General features: G+C 44.0%; 2 protein-coding genes across 2 annotated transcripts in view; both read right to left on the reverse strand.

The window, feature by feature from the left end:
- Nucleotides 1–1,440, reverse strand: part of POLQ (DNA polymerase theta) — a 50,672-nt gene extending 49,232 nt beyond the window's left edge. Inside the window, exon 1 of the mRNA XM_054056196.1 lies at nt 1,329–1,440. The gene's annotated coding sequence lies outside the window, so the exon portion shown is untranslated. The remainder of the gene's footprint in view (nt 1–1,328) is intronic.
- A 2,658-nt stretch (nt 1,441–4,098) lies between these two features.
- METTL16 (methyltransferase 16, N6-methyladenosine) lies at nt 4,099–16,549 on the reverse strand. The gene is made up of 9 exons (XM_009557007.2): nt 16,384–16,549; nt 15,263–15,462; nt 12,637–12,777; nt 11,683–11,798; nt 10,766–10,908; nt 8,865–8,934; nt 7,024–7,113; nt 5,984–6,157; nt 4,099–5,890 (listed from the first exon to the last, which is right to left on the reverse strand). The coding sequence occupies exons 1-9, from the start codon at nt 16,509–16,511 to the stop codon at nt 5,273–5,275; spliced, it is 1,680 nt and encodes a 559-aa protein (XP_009555302.2). The 5' UTR covers nt 16,512–16,549; the 3' UTR covers nt 4,099–5,272.
- Between the last annotated feature and the right edge of the window lie 630 nt (nt 16,550–17,179).

A 17,179-nucleotide genomic window follows, 5' to 3' on the forward strand; every position in this document is an offset into this window, starting at 1 on the left:
TGATCCAAGAAAACCTCGCCTCATATACCAAAGAATACAGACTGTATCAACTGTTGTGTTATGGTAGCACCTAGAGGCCAAGTCAAGAACAGGACCTACTGTACACTGAAGTGTGGCTCTAGAAGCACACACAGAATCACAGAGTCGTTTCGGTTGGAAAAGATCCTTAAGATCATAGAGTTCAACCATAAACCCAACGCTACCAAGTTCACCACTAAACCATGTCCCTAAGCGCCACATCTACAGCTCTTTTTGATACCTCCAGGAGTGGTGATTAAGCCACTTCCCTGGATGGCCTGCTTCAGTTCTTGACAACCCTTTCAGTGGAAGTAGTTGTTCCTAATATCCAGCAGATACTTTCTTGCTTTCCCCAACAAAACAGCGAGCAGGGCGGGCAGACACCTTGATTCCTAGAATTATGGAATGGTTTGAGTTGGAAGGCACCTTAAAGCTCATCCAGTTCCAACCCCCCCGCCATGGGCAAGGACACCTCCTGCTGGATCAGGCTGCTCCAAACCCCATCCAACCTGCCCTTGAACACCTCCAGGGATGGGGCAGCCACAACTTCCTTGGGAAACCTGTCCCAGGGCCTCACCACCCTCATTGTGAAGAAGTTCTTCCTAATATCTCATCTAAATTTGCCTTCCAGAGCCCAGGGGTGCTCGGGGGGTCTCACACCCCAGAACAGGGGAGGATTGCATTCCGGGGAGCAGAGTGGGAGGATTGGGGGGTCCCATAAATTAGGACAGGGAATCGGGGTATCCCACACATCAGGCATGGAGGGGGCTCAGGAGGGTCTCATACTCCAGGCAGGGGGAGGACCTGGGGGGGTCCCGCACCGTGGGACGGGGGGAGGCTTAGGGAGTCCTGCACCCCAGATGGGAGGGAAGGATCGGGGGGTCCCATACGCCGGACAAGGGGAAGCTTGAAAGGGGGTCCCCCACCCCAGGACAGGGGAGGATCTGGGGGGGTCCCGCACCCCAGGGCGGGGGGGAGAGGCTCTGGGGGTCCTGCACGCTGGGATAGAGGGGACTCAGGGGGGTCCCATATCCCGGGCTGAGGGAGGTTCAGGTAGTCCCGCAGGATGGGGGAGGATCTGGCGGGTCTCGCACCCCGGGACGGGGAATCGGGGAGGCGACAGTGCCACGTGTCTAACGGGCAGCACCGCACCGCCCCGAGCCCAGCGCTGCGCGACCGAGGGGAGGAGAGGAAGGGGAGAAGAAGGGAGACAGAAGGGGAGGAGAGAAACGGGACGGGAGGGGGGGGAGAAGGGAGAGGAGGGGAAAAGGGGGATGGGAGGGGACGGCGCCGCTACCCCCAGCCGGTACCTGCGGAGCGGGAGCTCCCGGTGCTGCGCAGAGAGAGGTCGATCCCAGGCGGGGGGGTGAGCACAGCAGTGCCGGCCGCTCCCGCCTCCCCCGCCGGCCGCAGCCCCGCCGCGCCGCCACCGTCCCGCCGCGCCATTCAAAGCCCGCACGCCCCGCCCCGAGCGCCTCCTGCGGCTGCGGCGGGGAACGGCACCTGCCGGGGGGAAGGAGGCAGGAACACCTCCCACCGCATCGGGCTGCTGAAAGCCTCGTCGAGTCTGGGCTTGGATACCTGCAGGGATGGGGCAGCCACAGCTTCCCGGGGCAACCTGTGCCAGTGCCTCACCACCCTCATAGCGAAGCATTTCTTCCTAATGTCTAGTCTGAATCTTTCCCCCTCCAATTTAAAGCCATTCCTCCTCGTCCTATCACTCCATGCCCTTGTAAAAAGTCCTCTCAGCTTTCCTGTAGCCCCTTCAGGTACTGGAAGGTCACTATATGATCTCCTCTGAACCTTCTCCAGACTGAACAACCCCAACTCTCTCAGCCTGTCCTTGTAGGGAGGTGCTCCAGCCCCCCGATCATCTTCGTAGCCCTCCTCTGAACCCACCCCAAAGGCTCCACATCCTTCTTATGTTGAAGATTCCAGAACTGGACACAATATGCCAGATGAGCTCTCAAGAGAGAGGAATAGAGGGGCAGAATCCCCTTCCTCAGCCTTCTGGCCATGCTTCTTTTGATGCAGCCCAGGACACGTTTGGCCTTCTGGGCTGCGAGCACACACTGGCAGCTCATGTTGAGCTTCTCATCAACCAGCACCCCCAAATCCTTCTCTGCAGGGCTGCTCTCAATCACGTCATCCCCCAACCTGTACTGAAACCATACACTGCCCCAACCCAGGTGTAGGACCTTGGACTTGGCCTTGTTGAACTCCATGAGGTTCTCACAGCCCCACTTCTTCAGCCTGTCCAGGTCCCTGTGGATGACATGCCGTCCTCATGTGGCAACTGCACCACTCAGCTTGGTGTCATGTGCAAGTTGCTGAAGGTGCACTCAATCTTGCTGTCTATATCATGTTCATGTTCTCCCAAGTAACACGCGAAAGCAAAAGAGGAAATGGCTTCAAATTGAGCCAGAGGAGCTTTACGTTGGCTATCAGGAAAAAATTATTTACCAAGAGTGGTGAAGCACTGGCAGAGGCTGCCCATGGGAAGTGGTGGACTTTTCATCTCCTGGAGGGGTTCAAAAAGTGACATGGCAATTAGGGACATGGTTTAGTGGACACAGTGGTGCAGGGCTGATGGTTGGACTGGATGATCTTAGAGGTCTTTTCCAAACTCAATGATTCTGTCATTGCTACTTCTGAAATTACACACCAATCATAGTTTTTAATTGCTGTTCTTTTCCCAAAGCAGGGTTAGCTCTCCAAGTGCCACACTCACCTTTCTCACGACATTTGTTTTAAAACGCCAAGATGACATTTGAACTTCTAAAACAATGATTTAAATCACACATGGGAGGGGGGTTTCTTTGTAAAAACATCTGGCTTTGTTTAAGCAGCACTCAGGAGAGCGTACTCTTCATGCCATGGTGAAAGACAGAGGTAATTAATGAAGCAACATAACACAGGCTGCTTCAGCCAAACAAGCATGCCACAAGTACACAAGCTTATCTTGTAGAGCTGCTTTATCCCTGCAGAGAGGATGTTTATCACATGATAAACAGGGAACAGCACAAAAGACAAAGATTTTGCTTTCTGTTTTGACGGCTCAGCTAGCCAAAATAACCTCTTCAGATTCTAAAAGACTGGAGACTAAAAGACTGCTACAGACTGGGGGAAGAGTGGCTCGAGAGCTGCACGGAAGAGAAGGACCTGGGGGTGCTGGTTGACAGCCGACTGAACATGAGCCAGCAGTGTACCCAGGTGGCCAAGAAGGCCAATGGAATCTTGGCTTATATCAGAAATAGGGTCACCAGCAGGTCCAGGGAGGTGATTCTCCCTCTGTACTCGGCACTGGTGAGACTGCACCTTGAATACTGTGTTCAGTTCTGGACCCCTCACCACAAGAAGGATGTTGAGGCTCTGGAGCGTGTCCAGAGAAGAGCAACGAAGCTGGTGAAGGGGCTGGAGAAAAAGTCTTAACGAGGAGCGGCTGAGAGAGCTGGGGTTTTTAGCCTGGAGAAGAGGAGGCTGAGGGGAGACCTTATTACTCTCTACAACTACCTAAAAGGAGGTTGTGGAGAGGAGGGAGCTGGCCTCTTCTCCCAAGTGACAGGGGACAGGACTAGAGGGAATGGCCTGAAGCTCCGCCAGGGGAGGTTCAGGTTGCATATCAGAAAAAAATTCTTCACGGAAAGAGTCATTGGGTACTGGAACAGGCTGCCCAGGGAGGTGGTCGAGTCGCCTTCCCTGGAGGTGTTTAAGGAAAGGGTGGATGAAGTGCTTAGGGACATGGTTTAGGGAGTGTTAGGAATGGTTGGACTCAATGATCCAGTGGGTCCTTTCTGTGATTCTGTGATTCATCTCTCCTCAGTAACATGAATACTGTTAGCAGTTCCATGAACATTCTACAATACCCAAAACCTGCAAGTTTGTCCACCCCCTGCAGAAGTGCTAAGTAGCATGATACACAACAGTTAATGATTGCGCAGGGGGCAGGGGGGAAATAAGGCTTTTCTAAGTCACTTTTAATTTCAACATAAGAAAATGTACTCATCTTTCCAGAAATCTTGACAACCAAAACTGAACATTCAAAGTGGTTCCAGTAGCATAGACACATGCAGTACTTCCTTCTGTCCATCAGGAGTGCATCTTTCATTTTGGGCAACACAGGCACACGCTTCACTCTCAGAAAAACCTTCTCTCTGTGTTCTCTACAGAAACATCGTTCACAGCTTGGGAGGCTGAATTCATGTGAAACAATACCGCTCAATCGCAAACACACAGACACACCCAAGACCCATGTCCCTTAGCCTCTCTTCTCACAGGAACAGATCACTGGCCCAGGAACACTGGGAAAACGTTGCTAAAAAGGACCAGGCAGTCAGGTGTGGATACAACAGCTTCCTTTCCAGTTAGCCTAAAGCTTCTGTAAGCATCTTTGTCCTGCATAAGGAATTTCTGGCCAATGTAGATGAGCATGTGCTCTCATTCCTGTCATTAAAGCAATCACGATCAAATGAAAGCAAAAGCCTTTTAGAACACAGCTGTCATTTCAGAAAATTATATTTTAATTAGTTTAAGGAACAGTCTAATGAAACAGTCAACATAGTTAAATCCTCTCCAAACCAAACAGCTCAAAAATCTTACTTTGTTGTTAAAACAAAGTTTAGAAAACCAGACGCTAACAGCAGGCCTTTCTGTGTTTCAGAGCCCAAGTACCACTAAAGTACAACACATGTTTTTTTCTACAGCGACTATTTGTATGAACTGACACTTTGGAGATGTATCCATCTTGCTACTCTGTAGATCAAAGGTTAAATGCACTAAAGGGAAGAGAAGCATACTTAAATCGTTATTTGAAGACTCCTCTCTGCAGAGAATAACTCCCACAGCAGACTAGCAATTTCTTGCATTAGTATTGAAAAAATATTGAAGAAAATATTTCAGCAAAGATTTCTACTTAGTAACAATATACAATCCTATTGCACCAGTAAAAAGAGCAGAATAAGCACTGCTGCTATTTGAAACAGCCATAGCATAGACATATTTCACTTTAACGTGTAGTTTTACAACTGCAGCACAAAATCTATTACTTTCCCATCACTTCATGTCCAAGACAGTACACTTCATGTACTCCTCGCAGTGCTGAAAAAGCTATTTAAAATATTAAAGGAGACTTCTGTCTCCATTTTACTCTCTTCTAAGGAGAAAAAACAGGTTTTGCTATCTGAAAACTTTAATCTGTTAAAAACAGTTTACAAAATTTCAGGATTGACTTCCTTTACCAAAGCAGGAGAAAGGACTAACTGGCAACCAGTCGAAGAATTTGGTTCCTTAAGTATGTGCACAGCTGGTTCATCAAGTCTCTGTTCTGTCCTTCAACCCAGTGCATTTCTACTACTACATCATCGCCTTCTTTCTTCACATTTATTAAACACTTAAAGAGAAAACAACTACTAGTCTCTTTGGGACTTTGTTCTTTTTCAGCTGTTAGATTGCTAGCTTCCTCTGAAGGGCAAGGCTCCTCCTTTGCATTACTGGAACCTTTGCCAAGTGATGTTTCTCCCGGCTTCACTTCTGTCTTCTCCTCCTTCACATGCTCACTGTGTTCTTCTTTAGCAGCAGATTCTTCTGTTAGCTCATCACCTGCGGTCAAGGAGACATCCTCATCAGGTGCCACAAACCCTGTTTCAGAGTCTTCAGTCTTGGGGTTTTCATAGTTCGAATTGTTGCTTGAGCTCTTCTGGCTCGTTTTTATCCCTTCCATTGCTTGCAGAACATCTTCAGAAGCACGAGGAAGTTCTCGTAATTGCCTTATTCTCTCTCGTTTCTTTCTCCTCAAATGAATCCAGGAGTTTTCAATGGCAGTCACAAACAGGCTAACTTCATCTTTTCCGCAAGGAACACGTTTATGCTGAACCTATTGCAGAAAACAGCAGAACTTCATACTACCTTCTCACAGCTATGCTTTCAAGTAGGATGTTGTTTTAACATATAATACTCAATACTGTACCTTCAGATCAATAAGAATCTTCTCTATCCAGGCTCTAACCACAGCAAGAGCTTCTACAGCATCCCAGCCCAGAGTTGCAGCTTTAATGGATAACTCTTTGACAGTAGATGCCAAAACCATAAATGTAATTGGTTTTCGGGGTTTTTCTAATTTTCTTCTTTTAGAGGGAGGTGACTAGAAGAAGAAAGAAACAAAAAATATACAAAACTATGCAGTATTAGCGGGATGATTTTTGTACTCAGAAGACAAGGGGATTAAGAGTATTATGTAAGACACTAAACAGTCATTGACATGCAGTGAGTTTCACTTCACAAACAGAGTTATAGATTAAATATGGCTAACAGGATCATGCACTTTATGCTAGCCTGATGGACAGAGGGAGTTTATCTGCTGACATCAGGCAAAAATATTAATTGATTCCTTTCAACTACTCACTCTGTGAGCTAAGAAAGTGTGGCTGCTCTTGGGAACAGAGGTCAAGTGTTAATACCCATAGTTTGTTCCAAGTTCACTGAAGGTTTGCTTGCATCATCTATAAGGTTGGTTATTGTCTATCTCACAGTATATGTACATCTGGACCCAAAAAAGCAACTGGCTCACATTAGTTAAGGTGAACAATCTCCTACTACATTCATGTAGGCAAGCCTGAGCTAGACATGTTCATATCTATTTGGTAACAGAATCTACACAGTAAATTAAAACCAACTCCTCAGAATCTACCCCAAACAGTATGCTGTTAGTACTACTATACTGCTGTTTGAAGTATGCTACAAGCAACTCACTTGCACTGAAACCCACAGAAAGTTCCTGCATAGGTTTCTCTTTTTTTTTCCCTAAGCATAGGTCATTTATGAATCGCATGTAACGACTGCTAACAGACTGACAGCCAGTTAAGAAATCCCACTGTCCTTACAGCCCAGCACATCCAATGCTCCAGTCTGAAGGAGAAGAGTTTGTTTCACAAGAGCTATAGCTCATTAGGCCCTTCCTCAAACAACACACACAGATGATCACAAGCAAACCAAAATTAAGCTACTTACAGGCACTTGTACATCATCATAGAAACTCCATGCCAGTGCCCATCTCATGGTGCGCCCCTGGCAGAATTCAGTATGAGTAACTTTAGGAACCTATGAAAAGAAGCAACACAAAACTTCATTTCTTATTAATAAACAACATTGCACATATTTTCAAATTTAAACAAATTACATAGTAAGCATAGAGTTATTTTCTTATGACAGAAATGGAGATTCTTTCTGACGTGGCTCATAGATGTCAGTGCCATGTGAAGTTGGTCAGTGCCAAATCTGGTACCCATGCCCAGATTTCCCATCTATGCACTTTCAGAGCTTCAGGTTCAGCAACATACAACACAACCCTTTTGGTGCAGCAATACAGCACACATACAGCGCACAACTACATTCTGATTCTGCAAAAAGCACATTCTTATCCTTGTTCAGAGCCTGCTCCTGGTCCACATTCAGATACTGAATGCATTGCTGTCATAAAGGAACACAGAATAAAGGCAATGAAGGGCTGGGAAGCCAAGCCACTCCCTTGTCTGCAGATGGCAGAAACATGCCCAGAAACACTTCTCTATCTGCCCCAAAAATCAAGTCTGAATTTACAATGCCTTAAAATATAAAACTCAGATTCAATGCTAGTGTTAGCTAGTCCTTCCACACATGAATCCTAAGGCATTTATATATGGTACAGAGAATATGCTAAAAACTAGCAAGGATAAATTTCAACCATCCCACTTCACTCTAAATTATCAGCTCTAGAGCACAGCCTTTCAGGTCTGCACAGGAAAAAGCAATCTTACTTTTGTGAAATACCTTCAAAAAGTGGGAAGAAAAGGTGTCTCTAATGCAAAACTTTTCCTGCCTTTGGCTTCCCAATTCTATCAGCATCTCCAATAAGTACAGCTAATGCAAAGACAGTTTGAAGAATGAGTGGACTTTTTGGAACATTAATGCTGCATCCTAACCTGAACAACAACACAGTCTGTGCTGGGTTACAATGAACATATCCTCAGCTCTATTACAACAAAGATTACAAACCTGAACAAAATTAAATTGGTAATCTCAAGAAAAATACAAAAGGAAAACTCAGCTTTTCCATGCAAGGTTGGCAAGGATTTCTCTCACTTTACTAAGACAGAGGTACAAGAGTTCAAGGATAGGGAGTAAAGTTAGATACTTGAACTTCGGTGCCTAGCTCAGCATCTGCTTTTGGCATTGAGTTTAAGGATTCTCTATGGCCTGTAGTTAATCTTTCTGGGAAGTGACTTCACCACGCATTCTCTTTCCTTCACCTCTCCACCATATACACGGACAGATCACACAATCATTTTCTTTGTATGGGAATTAGAGAAGACTATGATTCCCTGAGAAAGCCACAAAGAAGTTCTTTGTGCAGCCTTCTTGCATGGGAATAGTAGCAAAAGGTTGGATTTTACTTGATGTCAGGATTGAACGCAAACAAAAAATGCTGCCATTTAAATAATGGTACATATTTTTATCAACCAAATTGCTCGACTTCATGCTAGCCAAGAGGAAAGAGAACTAGATTTTTTTATTTTTTTTTTTCCACAAGAGCCCTGCTAAGGCTGTCTTAAAGCAGAAACCTCATAGCTTCCAGAATGGGCAAAGACAAACTTCTACATGTGATAAAGATGATACATGCTACTTATCAGCTTTGAACCTCAAATAATTAAATCTCAACTGTTTTGAGGGCTTCCCTAACAAGGAATTGCTGTTTCTTCTTGTAAATAAAAACTCAGTAAAATAATTCAATAACAATTACCCACATGCATTGGAACATATTGTATAGAACACACACAGAATACATACACAAAATACCCTATATACAAACTCACCCCCTGGATTCGAAGTTCCTCTTTCAATGGTGCCAAACTGCATTTCTTCCCCAACATGCAACTGTACCATCTGCGAAGAACGCATTAACAAAACACTTACGAATGCAGATCAACTGAAAATAGCAACTACCAGAAAGGACTACTTGGATCAGAAACCTGCAAGAGTAATTGAAGATAGAAAACCAAAACAACACATTCTTAAACAGAGACTAGGATACAGTACAACAGGAATGCGAATAGAAGGCCCAAAGACAGACTGGACAAGGGAATCTTCAAGTTTTTAGGAAACATATTAAGCCTATTATTGAAGCAGTGCCTAAACAGCCAGGAATTCTGTTTCAAACAATGACTTCAGTTACGTGGAAGATGTTACACCCTGCAGTATTTTGTTTTCAATCTCTACTCTGTCTTTGGAGAATGAATTGGAATAAAAAGGAATATGCAACTATTGACAAGCATTTAAGTCTCAAAAGCAGACCTACCAACTACCACTTCTGCTCATTCATAACTCACTACCCAGGCTTCCATCACCTAACCCACATTTCATGAGGAAATCAACAGGGGGAAAAAAAAGATAGAAATTTACTTTCCCACTTCTGGTTAAGCTTATCCTTCTACGCAGCTCCACATCTTCAATACTTCCAAACATCTGAATGATGTTTGAAACGAAGAACATTACATCTCTGTTCTTCATTTAAGTTACTATTCAAGTTCCACAACCCTCTCTTCCGTACTTTCTTGATGACTGGATCTAAAACAGTTATTTGTGAATATAACATATTGAAGTGCAAAAATGTGAGTTCCCAGTTATCAAGGGACAGTTTCCTCAATACTATGCATCTAAACTGTGGGCAAGGACTTTAAATTGCTCACATATACGAATAGGCCAGCAGGTCAAGGGAGGCGATTCTCCCCTTCTACTCCCCTCTCCCGAGATCCCACCTGGATTACCGTGTCCAGTTCTGGAATCCCCAGCATAAGAAGGATATAGAACTGTAAGAGCGAGTCCAGAGAGGCCATGATGATGATCAGAGGGATGGAGCAACTCTGCTATGAGGACAGGCTGAGAGAGCTGGCGTTCAGCCTGGAGAAGAGAATGCTCTGGGGAAACCTTAGATGAGCCTTACAGTACTTGAAGGGGGCATACAAGAAAGCTAGGGAGGGACTTTTTACAAGGACACAGAGTGATAGGATGAGGGAGAATGGCTTTAAATTGGAAGGGGGAAGATTTAGTTTAGACATTAGGAAGAAATGAAATACTGGCATAGATTGCCCAGGGAAGCTGTGGATGCCCCCTCCCTGAAGGTGTTCAAGGCCAGGCTGGATGGGGCCTTAAACAGCCTGGTCTGGGCGAGGTGTCCCTGCTCATGGCAGAGGGGTTGAAACTGAATGGTCTTTAAGGTCCCTTCCAACCCAAACCATTCTGTGATTCTATGATTCTAAACTAAAAAAAAAAAAAAAAAAATACTATTAGTCGTATTAAGGGACAATTATTTAAACAGACTTCCTTAACTGTTAAGTCCTTAAACAGACTTAACCCTAAAACAGCAAACTAGGCAATGTCATAAATCCTCCCATCCTAGATGTCCTTAAGAATCAACACGGACTATCCTCAGCAAGTTACATGTGCTAATTTAGTTGCAAGCTATAAGCATCACTGGTATAGCCTTTTTTTGCCTTCTGCTTTTAAATACCTCCAAAAATGAGTTGTAATTGATGCTAAGGAACAACAAATTTTACATAAACTGAGACTAATTACTGATGTTTTTGTATCATTACAACAAATCAAACAGATGTCACTGGACCACAGCTCTTTTCCCTACTTGAAATAACATTTTCAGGTGATTTCCATCAAAGAGTCAGATAAAAGGTGGGGTTTTTTAACTGAATGAAGCACTTACCGTAATCTCTTTTTAAGCTGTAGACTATCATGAATAATTCTTTTCACAAATTCTAGTTCTCCCCCCTCAGCCATGATTTCTGTGATCCCTCCTGTATTTACAGAGCTGGGAGGAGGACGCCGTGGATTTCGAGAATTTACTCCCTGCATAAAAAAGAACATTTGAGATAAACACGTAATGGAATCTTAGGCTGTTTAGTACACTGCTTCCTGCCTCAAACTTTAGCACGTAGCAAGTGTCACCACTTCTAGTTATCCTTCCCCCATCAGAAACATGGATAATAGACAAAGATACACTAAAAATAAGCATAACTGAATGAATTCCCTGCTATCCCAAATATAACTGAGTTACTACTTATATCAGTATCCTGCTAATATGAAATCTGTGGTTCCAGTACATGTAAGACATGTTGGTTACACGCATCTGAACAATCACAATCCATAGCTTTCAATTTCAACAATTAAATCTTTTTTTACTGCCCTGTGTTATAGAGCGAAGTTTGTGACTGTACTCAGTGGGTATTGCAAGAACTATTCTAAGCTGCATGATACCACCTAAATCACTAAGGAAACGTAAAAGAGAGGCAGGCATGATGCCAGAAGCTCATTCCTCTGTACTGCTGCTATGCAACGGACATGATTTCAGATTTACCAGCTGTCTGCTTTCTAAATTAATTACCTAAGACAGTAAGAACTTGTGAAAGAATTCTATAAGCCATCCTCCACTGCAGGAAGGGTAACAGTTAAGTCTTCCAAAACACCTTTGGGCAGGGGATGGGCCGGGAGAAGACTTAAATGCTGTTTCATAAAGATTTGGGATTTTCTACTCAACCTTCCTCAAGGGAAGTGGTTAAATTGTCGCTATCCTCCCACTCACTGAACACTGAAGTACATGTAAGATTTATTTTGTTATCTTACCTTTGCTTCCAACTGGTTGGCAAAAAAGGGGGGATTGCACATGCAGAAGTCATAAATGATCTCAGATTCTTCTTTCAGTGCATCCATTAGTAGGGTTTTCTGTGGTACTTTAACCACTAACAGAGAACAAGAATTTGGTCAATAAATAATTTTATATTTTATCTAGCATGCCATTTACATTTTAGTGTTTCTTGAAACAATGTTGTATTAAAACTGTACTTTCTAAACAATACCTTCTACCAAAAAAGTAATTAATATCAGCACGCAAATAAAGACTTTAGGTTAAGGATTAGTATACAAACAGCTTGTATGTTTATACACACTAGCAGAACTACGTGAGTGCTTAAAAAAATAGGAACTGCTTGAGTTAAACCGAATTCCCTGATGCAACTACAAACTCACTTTAAGCCCTTCCAAAAATCAACACAAGTGTCAGTAAATCACCCCACAGGCTCTTGACAGATAAAAGAAATCTCAGCCTAAACAATTTTTTTTAAGACAGTGAGTTCTAGAATTTTACTTGAGAACATGCACCATTTGGTCTTTCTAGAGTGTAGAGCTAAGAAACAGGAACACTAAGATAAAACTATCTCCACTGACGTCACGCACGAAAATTACTGAGGGGAGCATTCCGGGTGATCTTGCAGCAGAAACAGCATAAACTCTAAGAAATACTTCAGTAACAGACAAAGAATACAGAGAGAGAAAGGCATCCCAGGATGAAATTTAACTTCCAGCTTTTCAGAAGGAAGACTAGTTCTCTATCCACACATTCATGCCAGGCAAGCTGTGACTTTCTGGCTTAAGCATACATGGACCTTCGTAAGCATTCTGCTTCAGTAAAAACAACTGAGCATGTTATTTGACAGGAATACGGATTCTGTTATTACACATGAACATGGCAAAAAGTGGTCTCAACATTTGTATGCTACTAAATACCTTATTACGTCTTACCTTTTATAAGATCAGACAAGTTATTCTGTTCCACATTCTTCTTGGCATAATTGAAGCACATATCATCCACTTCTGTTGCAAGAAAATACCAGCCATTCAAAGTAGCTCCAAGTAACGGGTATATGCAAGATGCTCCTGTCCCTGCAAAAGTGAAAAGCCATAAGAAAGGCAAAATAAGTCTGTGATGTTATATGCCATGTGACTGCTACGTACTTTTTACAACAATAACAGCTAATTCCAAGAAAACCTTGATTACTGATCATCTGCTACTCTGAAGTTCTTTTGTGAACTTCATCTTCCTAATTTAAAATACAGCATTGTCAAAGATGCATTTTTAATAAAGAATTTAATAATCTGCAATAAATTTTCTAGTAAATTATCAGCTTCTTTTTAAGCTACATTTTTCTACGTGACAGTGAACAATTCATATACTGAAAGCAAAATACATAGTTTTTACAGAAAAAACACTCTATCACAATATATTTTTCTTCTGCATTTTTATGTTATATGCTATAAATAATTTACTTTGATGGATACAGCAATCACAAAAAAAAAAACCACCCACATTTCTGTTCCATCAGACTGTTTTCCCCTCGTGCCCAAAACAATGAAAGAAACAGGGGTGCCAATTAAGAGATCTAAAAAGACCAGCAGACTTGGCAACAAAGAGAAAAATATGCTAGCGCAAAATTATTCCCTCTCATAACTATGGCATATCTAGGTCATCCAATTACCAGTGTCAGTCAAATTTAGGATTAAAGTGAATGGATACATGAAAGGGTAAAACTATCCCACCACTACAAAGCTTACGTTCAGAGATACATCGAGAGACTACTGTTATACTGACTTACAGAAACACAAATAACAATGTCTGTCAGTAAGCAAAAGCATGCAGTTATTTCCAGCACTCCTTTAATGTCCCTCTTAGATGACTGCTTTCTCAGAGCTGGAAGCTCACTGCAAACACAAACTGAAGATTTTACAACAGTTGGAGGACTTAAAAGGATCTGTCACTTCTATTTCTAGTGGGAGGTGTCCCTGCCCATGGCAAGGGGGTTGGAACTAGATGATCTTTAAGAACCCTTCGAACACTAACTATTCTATGATTCTGCTTAAAAAAACCAAAATCATGCTGGCAAACACCAAGAAAACAACAGTGAAAAACTGGCATGGTAGCTGAGACTACCAGACTCAAGCTTTGAGGAAGTCAGTATTTCAGCATTTTAATGTCAAGCATTAAAATTTAAGTTAAAAAGGAAACTCCAGCCTGTCTCAGCATAAAACAATCTTCAAAAACAAACCTTTGAAATCACAAAGGAAGATTCTATTGACAAAAATAAAAGACGTGAACCAAATTCAAATGCACCGTCGCAGGTGCCTTCCAAATAATTCACAGAAAATCACCAATAATTTAGAACCCAAATGTCTATTTTATTATTTGTATGTGGAATACAGTTCCTTGTTCCTACAGAGGTTACCTTTTTTATTTCTATTAAAAAACAAATTACATGCACCACTGTACAGCTCATAAATTCACATCTCTACTGAACAACTGTTTACATTAATCTGCTGCTTAATCTATGTATTGTCCAATAATACAGATATTGAAAGTGTACAAGCTGCAATGCTCTAAGACAGGTGATGCCCATCTGTGGACATTTAGTCCACTTTAAAAAGTATTTTTTCAACAATATATATGAAACTTATGACCATCAACAACCAAAAGGCAGCTCTGATGGCATTTTTCTTGATTTCTAATTAAGTCTCTTCTTAGCTCATGAAAATATCTGCATTGAAACAAACAAACAAGAAAACCTTGAAGTTTAAAAAACAGACAGTTCATTCATCTCCCAAATACACCTGAAACCACAGAATTTTCTTTCATTAAGAGGAATACTAGAAAATATTGCTATGCTACTCACTAACTCTCTCGTGCAAATATCCAAAAGCAAAACTAACAGGTAGCTAATATAACATAATTCAGTAGTTAGAAGACTGAGAAGATATGACATCTTTTTTTTTAAGTTCCTTTAGAATGTTTTTGCCTGAGTTATTAGCAGTGTAATTTTGGTATACTACAACACTTAGAGAGTTCAAGGCCACAAAAAGCCAAATAATTGTTTGCTATGGCCATTCTGCTGTTTGAGCAGAGGAATCCTACCCACAAAGAAGCAAATTAAATACCAGTGGGGTCAGACTGCCCACTTCCCCATGGCGAGTACAGTTCTGATTTTTTTGTTTCCCTAACTTCACATTTCTCCATGGATATGTGACAAATTTTATCAGCTGGTTTCACTGACAGTAAACACCAAATTGTGACCAATGAAAGGATCCAAGGAAATGGCAGGAAGATACGCCAGTAGAGGTTTAGGTTGCATATTAGGAAAAGGTTCTTCACTCAAAGGGTGGTGGAACACTGAAACAGCTCCCCAGGGAAGCAGTCATGGCATTAAGCCTGGCATTATTCAAGAAGCATTTGGAAAATGCCCTCAGACACATGGTGTGAAGGCTGGGGTTGTCCTGTGCAGGAACATGAGTTGGACTCGATGATCCTTGTGTGTCCCTTCCAACTCAGGACACTTTATGATTCTGTGATTCAAACTGAACATTTTGCCTTTCCAAGTACCTATGTCAATGCCTCGCCTGAGGACTTGCTTGTCTGCATCCTGGTGACCAATGAGGTCCTCCACCCAGTGGATGTAGTTCAGCCTCAGGGGAACGGTGGGAATAAGCCTTTCCACAGGGATGTCAATCGTAAGCCCAAAATCCTCCTTCAGGAGGGTGCATGTCAGAGCTCTCACCGCCTCAGGGTCCTTGAAATTCAGGCTGAAAGGTACAAACAGCAGTTATGGGTGCCTGTGCCCCCTCACTCACCACATCCCGGGGGTGGACACACAGATAGAGAGACACAAACAGATAGAGAGACACAAACAGAGAGACACACAAACACTTAACTACACAGTGGCACGCACACAGAGACACTAAATACACGGTGGCACACAGACAAAGAGACACACAGCCACACACAGTGCCACTCAGACATACAGTGGCACACTGACAAACACAAAGACACACATGCACATGCAGTTACATATGTGTGCAGACATATACAGTCACACACACAGTAAGTAACAGTCACAGACACACAGACAGATACACACAGTAGCTAACACACATGGCCACAGACACGTGCATAGCCACAGAGACATACACACGGACACACAGAGTTGCAGACACACAAGTTGCACAAAGATGCAGTCATGCAGTCACACACACAGAGCCACATTCATGCACACGCAGATACGTATGTGCACATAGACACACAGAGTTGCAGACTGTGTAGACACACACACAATCACACACACTCATGCAGATACATATGTGCACACAGTCACAGAGACACAAAACGAGTCACACAGAGACAGACACACAGTCACATAGTCACACACAGAGACAGACACACAGACACAGTCACAGACACTGTCACAGACACAGTAACAGACAGTCACTGTCAGACAGACATACTGTCACGCACAGACACACAGAAACACACGCAGTCACAAAGACACAGTGTCACACACACACAGAGTCACACACACTGACACACACAGTCAGACACAGTCAGACACCGTCACAGTCACACACAGACACAGTCACGTACAGTCGCACACACACATAGAGTCTCTCTCACACACACGCGCGCGCGCGCATACACCCGGTCTCACAAACACGCACACACACACACACCTGACCCTGCCGGCGAGGGAGCAGCGCACGTGCTGCCGGAACGCGGGGTACTTTCCCGCCAAGTACGCGAAGTCGGGCGGTTTGTCCCTGTACCGGTTCCGCGCGTGCATGCACTTGCTCAGCGCCATGGCGCGCGCGCGCGCCCGCCTCCCGGCGTGCCCCGCGCCGCCTCGGGCCCTACCAAGCCACGGCGACGGGGGGGGAGAGTGGTGAGAAGGGAGGGTGTGTGCGCGCGCGCGCGCCCAGCGCCGCCTCGCTCAGACTATCGCCCACCGCAGCGCCTCGGGCCGTACCAAGCCGCGGCGGAGGGGAGCGGTATAGTGCCAGAGGAGCGGCCCGAGAGGGGCGGGCGGTTCTGTCATCTGCATCTTCTATATACGGGCGTCGTGTGTGCGCTGGCAGCCTGTGACCTGGGCGGCATCGACAGCAGCGTGGCCAGCAGGGCGAAGGAGCGGACTCTGCCCCTCTGCTCCGCTCCCATGAGACTCCACCTGGAGTGCTGTGCCCAGTTCTGGAATCCCCAACATAAGAAGGATATGGAGTTGTTGGAACGGGCGCAGAGGAGGGCTACAAGGATGATCAGAGCGCTAGCGCACCTCCCGTACGAGGACAGGCTGGGAGATTTGGGCTTGTTCAGCCTGGAGAAGAGAAGGCTCCGAGGACACCTTATAGCGACCTTCCAGTACCTGAAGGGGCTACAGGAAAGCTGGGGAGGGGCTTTTTATAAAGTCGTGTAGTGATAGGACGAGGGGGAACAGTTCTAAACTGAGAGAGGGGAGATTTAGATTAGGTATTA

Source organism: Cuculus canorus, chromosome 1 (genome assembly GCF_017976375.1).
Source record: "Cuculus canorus isolate bCucCan1 chromosome 1, bCucCan1.pri, whole genome shotgun sequence".
NCBI lineage: Eukaryota > Metazoa > Chordata > Aves > Cuculiformes > Cuculidae > Cuculus > Cuculus canorus.

Bases quoted from the DNA above. Each gene is read 5' to 3' on its own strand.
- METTL16 (XM_009557007.2), bottom strand. From the start codon at position 16,511: ATGGCGCTGAGCAAGTGCATGCACGCGCGGAACCGGTACAGGGACAAA. The intron at 15,463-16,383 runs GTGTGTGTGTGT...TGTACCTTTCAG, and splicing joins TCCCTCGCCGGCAGGGTCAG to CCTGAATTTCAAGGACCCTG. The intron at 10,909-11,682 runs GTAAGATAACAA...TTTTTTATGCAG, and splicing joins CCAACCAGTTGGAAGCAAAG to GGAGTAAATTCTCGAAATCC.